At 45.2% G+C, this 13,359-nt stretch overlaps 1 protein-coding gene across 2 annotated transcripts; it reads right to left on the bottom strand.

The window, feature by feature from the left end:
* Nucleotides 1-4,811: 4,811 nt before the first annotated feature.
* On the bottom strand, nucleotides 4,812-10,006 carry Procr (protein C receptor). 2 transcript variants are annotated; one of them, XM_013150263.3, is made up of 4 exons: nucleotides 9,692-9,982; nucleotides 7,090-7,347; nucleotides 6,201-6,488; nucleotides 4,812-5,965 (listed from the first exon to the last, which is right to left on the bottom strand). In XM_013150263.3, exons 1-4 carry the CDS (start codon nucleotides 9,783-9,785, stop codon nucleotides 5,850-5,852), a joined length of 756 nt encoding a protein of 251 aa, XP_013005717.1. In that variant the 5' UTR covers nucleotides 9,786-9,982; the 3' UTR covers nucleotides 4,812-5,849. The 2 variants fall into 2 exon arrangements, with proteins under 2 accessions (XP_013005717.1, XP_063104533.1); XM_063248463.1 differs by having other exon boundaries at nucleotides 4,812-6,488; nucleotides 9,692-10,006.
* Between the last annotated feature and the right edge of the window lie 3,353 nt (nucleotides 10,007-13,359).

The following is a 13,359-nucleotide window of genomic DNA, read 5'->3' on the forward strand; positions in this document are numbered from 1 at the left end:
TTAGCTTGAAGTCAGTGGGCCTTAACCTCGCTGAAGCCCTCTTTTTGTAAGGTAGCTGAAGAAGAAGGTTTTTGTTCAGCAGCTTTCTGTTCACCAACATGTAATAGCTCCCCCTTTTTTTCATTAGCTAAAGAAGACCTTCCTTCAGTACTGTGACCCACCAGTCTGTATTTTCAGTCTCATGTCTCACCATCCTCCTCTCCAGTCACCTGATAACAGTCTTTCCTAAACTTCACTCTGCTTTTTCCTAACTCTCGCCATTACTGAACCTTCCGGTCTACCTTTTCTATCTGTGGATGGCTGTGTCTTATCCATCCACAAATCCTGCTCTCTACTGCACCCTGGGTTCCTTTGATTCCTTCAGTTTTAGTAAAGGAGAGAAAGCATAATTCCTAGAACGTAACAGCGTGGGCTTAAACCTTGGCTCTGCCATTTCTTTGCTTATTCTTGATAAGTACATTTCCCAAGCTAACACAAGAGAATACAGTATGTATTTTATGAGTCCTCAGTAAGTACTAAAGGATAGATGCAAGTTAAAGGATTCCAAAAAGTATAAAGCAACATGTAAATGATGAGCACTACAGTAAATTGGAACAATGGAACATTTTTATTTGTGTTTTCATTCCAGCTCTTAGGGCGTTGTTTTGTTTTAAGACAGGGTCTCACTCTAGAGTTCATATTGGCCCTGAACTCACTATGTAGCCCAGGTTGGCCTTGAACTGGCAGTGATCCTCCTGCCTCAGCCTCCTAAGTTCTTAGATTGCAGGGGTACAACACCACATCCAGCTCAGAACATCTTATACCCTGTAACCTATACCTGTAGCCTAAGACATCTTGCCTTGCATTGTTTTTATTTGTACATGTTTTCTCTTCCCAACCCCAGATTCCCTGAGGCTCATGCCTTAACCATTTAATTCCTTTCAATGCCTGTAGCACAAAGGCTTGTGTATATGAAGCTCACTGATAAACATTTACTGAATCAATAGATGATGTGAAATATAGTCATCTTTCAGGGTCATCTTCCTTCCTTCCTTCCTTCCTTCCTTCCTTCCTTCCTTCCTTCCTTCCTTTCTTTCTTTCCTTTGTTCTTTCTTTCTTTATTTCTTCCTTTCTTTCTTTCTTCTTTCTTTTTTGGTACTGGGGATCAAACTCACCACCCCGCACTTGCCAGGCAGGCACTGACTCTTGCTTTGTTTCTTTTCTCTTGTTTAGTTTTTATTTTCTTGGTTGCTCAGCACCTGAAGCCTCTTCTTGGTGTGAGTCTTAATGGAAGACAGGGTCCTATTTCCCACAAGAGAAGCCAAAGGTACCTAAAGTCTCCTCACCTTAACGTTGCTAGCAAAGTAAAGTCAACAGGATTCACGATCCATGGCCTATTCTTGGTCATGTGGATGCCCCCACCTAGGACTGTGAATCTTGATTACTATGACACCACAGGGGACAGAGAACAGCTTGTTAGGATGAGAGCAGACACTGGAGATGGAGGTAGTAGTTCTGGATGTGGTATTCTTAACCAGATCAGTTTTTTCTTGTTTTTGCTTTTATACAGGGTTTTGCTTATGTAGTTCATGCTGGCCTGCTGGCTGGCCTTGAACTTGCAGAGAACCTTCTGCCTCAGCCTCCTGGCGGCTGGGAACACAGGCATACACCACCACACCCATCATGAGACCATTCTTGCGGTAGGGCTGTGACTGTGGTCCTTGGTTCTACTTGCTGAGTTTAATTAACTGACCTTCCCATCAACTCAGGATTATTCAATAACCTCCCAACGTATTTTTTCTTCTTAAATTTTCAGAGTAGCTTTCTGTTGCCTGTAACTAAGAATCCTGGGATACTTCCAAGTTGAAGATTTAGGGAGAAAGAGAAAAGAGTGACCTTTTTTGGTTTATAAATTCTGTGTTGTTACTGTTGTGTAACTAGTTCTGTTATTTAAAAATAACTTTTTTCAATAAGTAGAGTACATTTGGGTAAAGATAAATGGTAGAAAATAAAATGAGGCAATTGGATTTGGGCAGTATCGTGTATAGCCTTGAACGTCATTTGAAAATTTGAATATAATGTGGTAACTATAGAAATCTGCTACCAGAGATTGAACCCAAGGCTTTCTGCACACTGAACTATACATATCCCTAGTCCTATTTTAATGTTGTATTTTGAGACAATGCCTCATAAGTCACTAAGTTGTCCAGGCTGGGTTTAAACTTGTGATCCTCCTGCTTTAGATTCTCAGAGTGCTGAGATTACAGGCAGCACCACACCACCTGTCTCCCTTTTTATTTTTATTTTGAGACAGGGTCTTCCTGAGTTGCCCAGGTTGGGCTTGAACTTGCAATCCTTCTGCCTTAGCCTCCCAGAGTACTGGATTACTGGTGTGTGGCACCCTGCTTGGCCTCATCTCTTCGTTTTTTGTGTTTTTTTTTTTTTTTTTTTTTTTATTGCTATGTGGAAGGTGAATTAGAACATGTAGAAATTAGAAACAAGGAGAAAACTTACGAGGAGGCTATGGCCATGGTCCAGATGAAAGACAAAATTTCACTGGGTGTGGTGGTACATGCCTGTAATCCCAGCACTCATGAGACTGAGGCAGGAAGGTTGTTGCAAATTTGAGGCCAGCCTGAACTGCATAGCAAGACTCTGTCTCAAAAAGACAAAATTTCTCAACTGTGGGAAGCGAGGGACATGCACAATGTACAGGATTTTGGTTTGTTTTTGCACTGCTGGGGATTGAACTCAACAGTTCCACATTCCCCATTCCTTTTCACCTTTCACTAGAGGTTGGAAGTAAGGGAAACTTCAAACTTCATCATAGATCTGACAAAGCTCCAGCCACCTGGTAGGGAATTCCAGAGTGGATACTGCTCACTGGACTTGTCCTACTGTTGTGTTAACCGCAATGGCTGGTTACCCCTGCCTTGCTCTGTCACCAGAAGTGACACGATGTCAAATCCAGTGAAACACATTGCTTTTAAAAGCCTGCCTTACAGTTGGATGGCACTCAGGAGCAGCATTCATTATATTTTTGAACACACCTTGTAAAGACGCTCAGGAAAGAAGATGTTGAGAATTGCTTCTCAGAGTGGCAAGAGCCTGGATGGGGGAGACCTGTGCAGGACTGTTCCCTGCAGCGAGGGGGCTGAGGAGAGGAAGCAGCTGGCGGCTGGCTGCTGTCTGTACTCCCTGAAGGCGAGCAGGAGGTTGCCCTGGGCAGCACCTCTGTGTCTACCACAGGGAAAATAGTCAGGATATCCTGAATGGGGTAACGGGGTGGGAAGGAGGGAATGGAGTCTGCGGACCTGGTATCCTGTAGACAAGGATAAGCAGAGGGAGTAGTCACCACTGACGCCTCTGTGTTTCTATGACTTGCTCATAATTCTATTATCTATGAACAGATAGTAAACAACAGGAGAGAACACGCCCAGGGAGAAAAATAATAATACATTTACTTTTGAATATGTTACCTTGAAATGTCTGTGAAGCATTAGAGTACAGATGGTTTTCAAGAAAGCTCCAAATAGAAGCTTTGGAGGTCTGCAACCGCTGTTGTAGTTGTTAACTATGCATATGTTATTTTACCTAATACTCAGACCTCAGCAAGGTAGGTACTTTCTTATACCCCTTTTGTATGTTTTGCTGTAGCTCTGTGAATGAAGAACTGAGACTTGAAGAAGTTAGATGCTTGGCTCAAAGAGATAAAACTCAAATTTGATGACAAACCAAAAATGATACTGTTTCTCTAAGGAAACCACCACAGATAAAAGGTATTTGAAATTGTGGAACTCAGGAGGTCATCCAGAAATAGTACAGTTTCTGCTTTTTGAGCTAGGATCTTGCTATGTAGTTCAGGCTGGCTTTGAACACACCAGGTAGCCCAGGTTGATCTTGAACTCAAAGCAATTTTTCTGCCTCAGCCTCCCAAATGCCAGAATTATAGGTGTGCACCACTACACTCGGCCAAAGTATAGTTTTAAAGGGAACAAGAGAAGTAAATATATGACATTTTGGCCAAGGCATGGTGGCATACACCTGTAATCTCAGCACTCAGAGACTGAGGTAGGAGGATCATCATGAGTTCGAGGCCAGTCTAGGCTACATAGTGAGTTCGAGGCCAGTTTGAATTACATTAATGAGTCTTGAGGCAGGGTGTGTGTGTGTGCATTTTAGGAAAGCCAGCATTTGTAGGATTACATTCAAGGGCTGATCAAAAGATGTAGTGTGATGCTGGTGTGGTGGTACATGCCTATAATCCCAGCACTCAGGAGGCGGTTCAGCCAGGATTGTTTTGAGTGGGACCAGTCTGAGCTAAAGTGCCTGAACTGCATAGTTAAACCCTGTCTCAAAAATAATATATATATAATCTCAAATGAAAAAATTTGTAGTAAAAGACACATAGCCATTAATGCTCCCCAATGTACTCCCCCTCATTTGAGCACAATTATCCCACGGCTCTTGCAATCTTCTGAAGCACTCCTGGATGTTCTCTTTTATGAGTGTGTTTACCAGTTGTGACAAAAAATACAATGAATATAGCTCCCAGGTGCCATCCAATTGAAAAGTGGCCTTGTAAAAGCACTATGGTGGGTCTTCCTCTACTTTATTCACTAAATGGGACATTATGTTACTTCTGGCTCTTCCCCAAAGTCAAAATGACCACAAAAGGTAAGCATTTTGAGTTAATTTGGGCCATTAAGGTAGCCTCGATAGCACAAAGACATAAAAGAAGATTTCCAAAAGTGCTTCAGACGGTGACCAGAATAATAGGGTAAGTATGAAGTCAGGGGGCATAGTTTATGGCAGATTCATGGCAATGCATCTTTTACTATAATAAATTTTTATTCAAACATTCACAGTATTTCTTTAATCATACCTTATAGTCAAAGGATTGAAAAATAGTACCCAGAGCAGTTTTTATGAATTGGAAATACAGTATCTCTAAAGTTAGGGTAAAAGAAAAGTCTAACGCATCAAGATAAATGTTACAGATGTCACAGAGGACAAAAGTTTGACAATTATAGGGTACTGGTGATGTTAGAGCAGTTTATAGACAGAGAATCCAGACTGCAGTGAATTTAAGAGTGAATGGGAGCTGGATGTGGTGGCGCAAATCTGTAACCCCAACATTCTGAGGCTGAGGCAGGAGGATCACTACGAGTTGGAGGCCAGCCTGGGCTACATAGTGAGTTCAAGGCCAGCCTGAATTGCATAGCGAGACACTGTCTCAAAAAAAAAAAAAAAGAAGTGAGTGGGATAGGAGAAAGCAGAAGCAAGGAATATAAACTACTTTTCCAGAAGTTTTGTAAACAATTATGCTACATACGTAAGTAATAAATTTATTAATATTTAATTAATAACTCATTTCCATATTTGTTGGAATTTATCTTTACACCATCCTTCTGGTTATCTCTTTCAACCTCTTTTATACCAGTGTCCCTTCTCAAGTTGGACACACCTGGATGCACTGAATGTTATTTATTTTGGTAGCAGACAATTTGTTTTATTTCCTTACGAGCTGTCAGCGGCTCAGGTGATTCTGTCTTTGGAGGATGGGCCATAGACACCCCTGCCCCAGCTCCTTCATTTGTTTCCCACAAAGATACAGATATGCTCACTTCTTGGACCAATTCAGCAAAGCACGCATGGTGTTAGGTTCTCAGCAAACCAATTACCAAGTGTCCCCACATCCCTTCCCCAAACCCTTGGTGGGCAGATTTGGGAGAAAAAGGAGCTGTCACTGCAGACTTTCTGGGATGTGGTGTCCCAGTTGGAGCATCTGTTTGGCTTCGTGTCAGCTGAGACCTTCCCTTGCCAGCTCTGGTCAACCCAGCCCTTTCTCAGAGCCAGCAGGAGAGTAATTAACATCGCCGTCCTCCCGTGTACAGGAAGATGCCCACAGCCACACCAGCGATGACAAAACTGCCCACCAGGATGCCCAGGACCAGTGAAGTGTAGGAGCGGCCTGTTTGGCTCCCTGCAGAACATGCAGAGAGTCAGCTTAAGAATCTCACCAGAGTCCATGGTTTAAGTCAAACCCCAAGGAATTTCTGCCCCTAAAGGAAAGCGGTCAGGCTACTCAGTAACAAACTGGGTGTGCTCTGCCCCTGCTCCCAGTTCCTGGCCCCAGCAGTTGGCATCCTTCAGATCCGTCCTTTTGCCTGGAACCCGCCCTCTCCCTAACACACAGGCACTGCCCAAGACCCTGGTACCTTTGAATTTTTGCATGGCGACGCGTTTCTGCACATACTCCACACAGGTGTCCTGCAGAAATTCCTGCACTTCATACCGAGTACGATTGTAGCTGTTGAGTTGCTTTAGCGTGAAAGCGACCAGTTTGGAGGGTGCCTGGGGTCCTGACACCCACCGTGCGTCCTCTGGCTGGAAACTCAGAAAGGAGCTCCCGTTCAAAGCCACTTCGAAGAAGACACGGGCCTTGGAGCCCTCGGAGTCCTCTGGCGGCAGCTCGCAGCCCAGGGAGCAGCTGATGGTGACAGGAACTGCGGAGGGGGTTGAGGATCAGAGGCTGCATGGGGCGGGGAGTCCGCGAGGGGAAGGGGACTTGGTGGGGCGCCTGAGAAGGGCCTGGGGGCCGAGACAAGGAGGGTGGTTAAGATTAGACTTTTAGAGGCTGTGTAAGGAGGTGCAAGAGGCTAAGAAGAAACAGGAGGACTCGGAAGAGCTGGGGCAATGAGGGGAGGGGCCGAGGGGTTTTGAGAGAAAAGAGTTGGGGTTGTGAGCGTCTGTGGAGAGGGGCTGGACGCTGGAGGGTGTAGGGGAAAGTGCTGGGGGTTGGGGGAGGCAATAGGCTGTAGGAAGCAAAGGAGTTGGAAGGCTGAGAGGCAAGGAGTGGGGAGTCTTCAGTGAACCCTGGGGGCACAGTGGGTCAGGGACAAGGCCTCCCAACACGGTTCACCCCAAGAAGTCGCGACAGCTGGAAGAGGGTCTCAAGGAGAGCTCTTTCTGAGCACGTCCAACCCTGTGCAACCTCGGGCTCGCACACTCTACCTCCTGAAACCCGTGCGGTCCACACCCAGCCCGCTCACCACGTGCCACCCCACAAATCCCGCCCCGCCCCGCCCCCGACGCACCCCAACTCACAGGTCGCGCTGTCGGCCTGCTCCTTGTGCACCACCTGCACAAAGGTCTGGAACTGCTCCAGGTAGACTTGCAGGTTTTTCTCTCTGCGCGCCCAGGCCTCGGGCTCCTCCACGGGCTGCAGCTGGACGATCGTGACGTTGTTCCTCGTGCCCTCCAGCCTGTGTGTCAGATGTCCCCCCAGAGACGCGTTGCCGTAGTACCTCACGTGACGAGGGTCGCGGAAGTAGGCGATCTGGAGCATGTGGAAGTTCAGGGCGTCTGAGGGCAGAGTCAGGACGTCAGGGCGCTGGCTGGGGAGGAGGCGCTGGCTGCTGGGGATCACGACCTTCCCCAGCGCCTCGGCCAACCTTCTCGGCCCTATAAAGTGTCTTCCCACCCACCGGTGTCCTACTTGATGCTCACAATAACTTTGCCAGGCCACCAGCGCAGGGATTACTTCCCTTAACAGATGAGAAGCTGAAGACTGCGGTGGGAAGAGGCACTCCTGTATCACTTTTCTTTTCTTGTCCCATTTATGGTTGGTCAGTAAATCCTGACCTACAATCAAATTCCAATTACATCTCTCCATCTCTTTGTGAGGCCCTAGTTCAGGCCTCATCGGTTCTTATCTGGACTGGCTAAGTTCTTACCTCATCCCCTATCCTGATATCTCAGTTTCACCACTGCTGATTGGACCTCCACCTGATCCAGGGAAAAGATCTGGTTCCTCTGTTAAGGTCCTCCAGTGATACACTATTCCCCCACACCATAAAAAGTAATAGCTAATATCCATTAAGTGCTTATTATGACTGGGGCACTATGCGTTAATCCATTATTATCCTCTTTGTGCTGTCCCCCCATGGCTTGGTGCCATGTTTACTATTATTAACTCCACTCTATATGAGAAACTGAGGCTAAGATCAAACAGTACAGCCAAGGCTTGAGTGCAGGTAGATGAGTTCAGTACCCTTAACCAGTCTACTGCATTGCTTCCCCTGAGGACCTGTCTGACCATAGATCAGGCCCAGATCCTGGCATTCAAGGCTGCCAGTGACCTGGTCCCAGCTGTGTTTTCTGACCTTGTTCCAGTGCTTACATATCAAATGACTGGAGGTTCTCACTGTTGGCACTTTGGCCTCACATAGGAATAGTATGTGAGGGTTGCTCTGTCTCCCTTGTTCTGCCTGGCAACTTTCTCTTCATGCTTCAAGATTCAGCTGAATTGCTCTCTCCTTGGACAGTTCTCTCTTTACTTTTCCAGACACTTGCACCTGTTTCAGTGATCCCAGAGCACTTTGTGTTTGCATGTGCTTTGTGGGATTCTGAGTGACTGTCTCCAAACACACGCACAGGCTACACTGGACCTTTCCAGGCTTTGGGACCAGGTCTGGCAACCTCTGCCTCTACACCCAGAAAAGGCCAGCACAAGAACTGGTACCTAGAAAACGTTTGTGTGATGTGAGGTTGTGTGTGTATGTATCTTGTCAGTATAGCATTTGAGAAACTGCTCTTTCTCTGCAGATGTGAATAAATATATCTGAGCAAAGACCTTGGACATTTAGACAAGGTCCTTAGTTGCTCTGTGACTCAGTTTCCTCCTCTGTAAAATGGATATAACAACACTACACACATTGCGGGGTCCTGTGAGGGCTAAATGAGTTATTACATATATTAAATATAGTAAGCACTCATTGAATACTGGTTATTATTTGTTCCTCTGAGGAGGAAACTGAAGCTGTAGAGTCTGTGGGAGAGGGAAGTGAAGCCACTGTGCAATTACAGTTCAGGGCAGTAACTCCCTTGTCCTGCTTACATGGGGCCACTTTGGGCACCCTTGTCCCCTTGGAGTTCCCCTACTGGTCACAGCTTGTTTCCCCCCAGTTCCACCTCACCAGCTGTACCCATTCTTCCTCTCTTTTCCTTAGTCTCTCCTGCTTTGTCCTTTCCTAAGCCCCAGTCTTTTCCTAAGTCTTCAGATTATTTTTGGTGCACAGCTAGACTTTGGTCTGCTGGGGGACAAACCAGTTTGCCACTCTCCAATGTAGCTGGGTGTGTTAACCTACTTAAAATGATGTACAGCGAAAAACAGTCTTATTTCAATGTACTCGAATCTTTGCAGTGTTAAAATGGTGTCAGTTGTTACAATAACAATATATTCTTCCTTTTGCTAATAATGTGGCCCTCAAAATGTGCTGCCTGGGGCAGACTGCTGCCCCTATCAGACACACAACTGTTGTATCTCTCCATTCTTTTCCCTCTGTCTTCTCATCCCACGTCTCTTCCCATCTTCTCTGGACCTACCCTGATCATCCTTGGCTTCCCCTCTTCAGACCTCTTTGCCCTTTCCCTCTTTGTCCAGTGCTGGTTCCCTCACCCCCTCTGCTGGTCCCTTTAAATACTTTTCAGTCTATTTCCACCAGTAACCCGAGCAACTCTTTCCAATACTGAACTTCCTAGCGGCGGCTTTGGGACAGAAACCAGTGCTCTGCTGCAATACAGACAGATCCAGCCAGCTGTAGACACAGATGCCATGCAGCTAGCTCTCCTCTGGTCCTACTCATGTACTCAGAAAGGCTGAGAGTCTGCAAAACCATTCAGGCAGGAGACGGTGTCCCCAACTCACCCTCTGAAGTTCCCTGGCTACAAAGGGTCCCTCCAGGCAGCAGCAGCAGCAGCAACAGCAGGGGTGCCAGCAAAGGCAGCAACGTTGTCAACATCCTGAGGCTGAAGTTCTTGATTCTACCTGGGCTCTTGATTGGACAGGCAGGAGGCTCTCCTGACCGTAGCCTAAACAGAGAGGCAAGGCTGTCTAGGAGGGATGGAGTCTGGGCTGAGGAGGATGAAAAGAGGCCAGGAACTGGCAGGAGGAAGAGGTTGTCAAGCTTTTAAAGTGTTATTCCTACTCTGTCTCATTTCCTATTGGGGGCTGACCTCCCTCAGCCCCGCCCAGCACTGGGCCCTCCTGCCCAGACCTGCCTTTTTCCTTTGCCCTGGGCTGCTTCTGAGGAATGAAAACTCGAGCGGGAAAAGGGGGAGAAGAGCTTGAGGAGAAGTCCCGCTGCCGCTGAGTCAGGGGGTGGGGCGTGTACTCTCAGTTGCGGACAGACTCCAGGGTGTACAGATTGGCAGGTTACTGATGCCGAACTGAGGTCCAGAGGGGTGTAAGGACTTGCCCAAAGTTTATACATCATGCTGGTGACTGAGTCAGGGTTAGAATTTAGTGGTCTAGAATAGTTGCATGCATTTTATCAGAATATTAAGTATGCAGCAGTTACACAATCAGGGTCCTTGTTCTGAGAAGTAGTTACCCAAAATGAATAGATAGGAAGGAGCTCACTGTTTCTAATAGGAGAGAATGATGAACAATATCTAAACCTCAGCAGGGACTTGGTTACATAAAGCAATATTTTTCAAACTGAGATCATAGTCTATTAGTGGACAATGAAAATATTTTAACAAGTTATGGTTTAAAAAGTAAAATACAAAATAATAAAATAAAAATAAAATACAGGGCAGGGGATTTAGTGCAGCAGCACAGCGCCTCTCTGACTAGTGCAAGGTTGCTCAATCCCTGGTACCAATACATACATACGTACATACATACATACATACACCATGATGAAACATTTTGATCCGTCACCCTGAGTAAGCATTTTTTATCATGAAATACTTGTTCACTTTCAGGTGGGTGTTTTTATGATGGGTCACAGTGCAAAACACTGTTTTACTCCATGATGTAAGGAGACAAGTTTGCAAGTCTGACAATACGTATTGTGGAATACTGAGCAGTAGTTATAAGCTTCACCCTGCCTCCCCCGACTCCCACTTTCTGTTCTTTGTGTTACTTAGCTCTACCTGAAGTTACACTGTTGTCTACCTGCTCTTGTCAGGCTGTCTCACCAGAAGCTGCATAGGGATAGAGGCTGCCCATCCGCTTTCACAGTGTGCCTTGAATCACGCAGTGTGCCTTGAATCACACGTGTTACGGCATAAATGAATGACTGAGATGGTTATCACGGGCCTGTATCTCCATGAGGAAGTAGAGCAGCATTATACACAGTTTAGAACCGTTTGTCTATTGTCAGCCACACACACAACCAAGTATCTTTCTCTGTGCAAATGAGTCTGGAAGGATGTGTTCCAAATACAGCAGTCTCTCCACGGCCGGCTCGGGACTAAGATGTTACAGGTAGGTGTGCGCTTGTGCCTGCGTACAGGGGAGCAGACAGCGTTGGGAAAATCTTCATTACTCTTCTTTGTGAAAAGTTTTGTCATTCAGTCTATATTGTTTAACATGTTTACATTTTGCATCTAGAATCTATTGCTTGTTTAATTACGCATAAAAATTTAGATGATAAGGTATAGAATACTTGAAACTGGAAGATGGCAGATCATGATAAGCAAATGCACTGATACAAAGGCTCCAGGAGACACTGACAATGCAGAAAAGAAGTGTGCGATGACAGTATTTAAAATGTTTGCTTCTGTCTAACAATACATTTACAATTCTATCCTCAAATTGCCTCATTTAAAAAAAAACCTGTACATGTCTAGCTTTGTGTTTCAGTGTACATATAGCTGACTGCGGTGGCACATTCCTGTAATCCAGGCACTCAGGAGGCTGAGATAGGAGGATCGCTGTGAGTTCAAGGTTAGCCTGGGCTACATAGCAAGACTTTGTCTTTAAAAAGAGGGGGAGCCATCAAAGTCTTTCATTTGGAGGGGTTGTTAGTTTGTTTTGATACAGGATCTCGGTATGTAGTTCACATTGGCCTTGAATTCACTATGTAGCCAAGGGTGACCTTGAACCAGCAGAAATCCTCCTGCCTCAGCCTCCCACTTGCTGGAAATACAAGCATGTGCCACCACATCTGGCATCACATTCTCTTCCCTTTAAGCTTATTAAAGTAGTCTTATTTTCCTGAACTGGGAAAAATGGTTGTTTTCCTGAATCAAAAATTTAAAAAATGCAATAACTTAAATCATGAACATTTACATTATTTTGCCTTTTATAAAAATTTGAGATACTTCAAATTTGAAGTATTGTTATTTCATGCTTGAAGAATTATATTGCAGACACACCTACCCCCGCCAGCCAACATAAGAAATAAAATATTATGCAATGTAATTGAAGCCCCCTGTGGACTCCTCCCCAGTCTCATCTCTCTCTCCCTGCTATAGCTCCTAATCATGTTGAGTGAAAATTCAGTTTTTCACATCCCTGAATTTCTGTATGCTTACAATGCAGATGCATGCATTTCTAAACAAAATACAGTAATATTTTCTACTTTATTTAAATGGTATTAAAGGGTATGCATTCCTCTGCAACTTGTTTCCCTTGCTTACCATATTAACATGACCATCCATGGTTCATTTTAGGAACCAGTAGCATTTAGTTAACCATTCCCTTGCTCCATGTGTAAGATTTTTTTTTTCCTTCATTTCATTTCTGATGAACTGTGCTGGTGTGAACACTGTTTTACATGGTTTCTTGTGGGAGAGTTTTCGTAGCTGCAAACCTGGGAGTGGACTTGGTGAGTCACAGGGTAAGGGCATCTTCAGCTTCAGCAGTCTTTGCCAAACTGTCTTGCAAAGAGGTTGTGCCAATTTACACTCCCAGCTGTATATAAGATTCTCTCTGCTCACGTCCTTTCCAGCCCTGGGCAGTCGGATGGATGTAAAATGGCATCTCATTTTGGTTTGACTTTGCATTCCTCTGACTCCTGCTGAGCTTGTGCATCTTTCTACTTTGCCTCTTTTTCTCTCTCAAGGGTGTGAAGAATGTTCTGGGATGGATGATGGAACAGAGAGCTGTGAGCCTTTGATCTGAGCAGGTAGGGCCCAGACCAGTGGGTTAAAGTGGAGCCATGTCAGTCTCCACAGCACTAATGACACATAACCTTTCCTGTCAAGCTCAGCTCTGTCGTGGACAGAGGCGGCAGCTGCAGATAGCTATTTCCCAGACATCCTCTCATACCCTAGAACCTTGAAAATTAAATAGTGAGATAACAGAAATCATTTTTATTGGCAACATTCACTGTAGGCCAAGGACAACATTTTGTTTTTTGTTTATTTGTATCGGTACCGGGGATCAAACTCACGACTGCCTGCTTGCAAGGCAGGTGCTTATGCCGTTGAATTAAATCTCCAGCCCAACATTTAATTTTTCACATAAACAGTAGTGGTCCTATCAGGTGGGTTTCATCAGCATTACCATTTTATGATAAACTGAGACTCAGAGAGTTTAAATGACTTACCTCTCTTAAAGTCACGCAGCAAGTTATAATCTGA

Source organism: Cavia porcellus, unplaced genomic scaffold (assembly GCF_034190915.1).
Source record: "Cavia porcellus strain 051 isolate PalLab524CR breed Dunkin Hartley unplaced genomic scaffold, mCavPor4.1 scaffold_5, whole genome shotgun sequence".
NCBI classification, from domain to species: domain Eukaryota; kingdom Metazoa; phylum Chordata; class Mammalia; order Rodentia; family Caviidae; genus Cavia; species Cavia porcellus.

Bases quoted from the DNA above. Each gene is read 5' to 3' on its own strand.
- Procr (XM_063248463.1), bottom strand. From the start codon at position 9,785: ATGTTGACAACGTTGCTGCCTTTGCTGGCACCCCTGCTGTTGCTGCTG. The intron at 7,348-9,691 runs GTGAGTTGGGGA...CTCTGCCCTCAG, and splicing joins TAGCCAGGGAACTTCAGAGG to ACGCCCTGAACTTCCACATG. The intron at 6,489-7,089 runs GTGAGTTGGGGT...CCCCCTCCGCAG, and splicing joins GCAGGCCGACAGCGCGACCT to TTCCTGTCACCATCAGCTGC.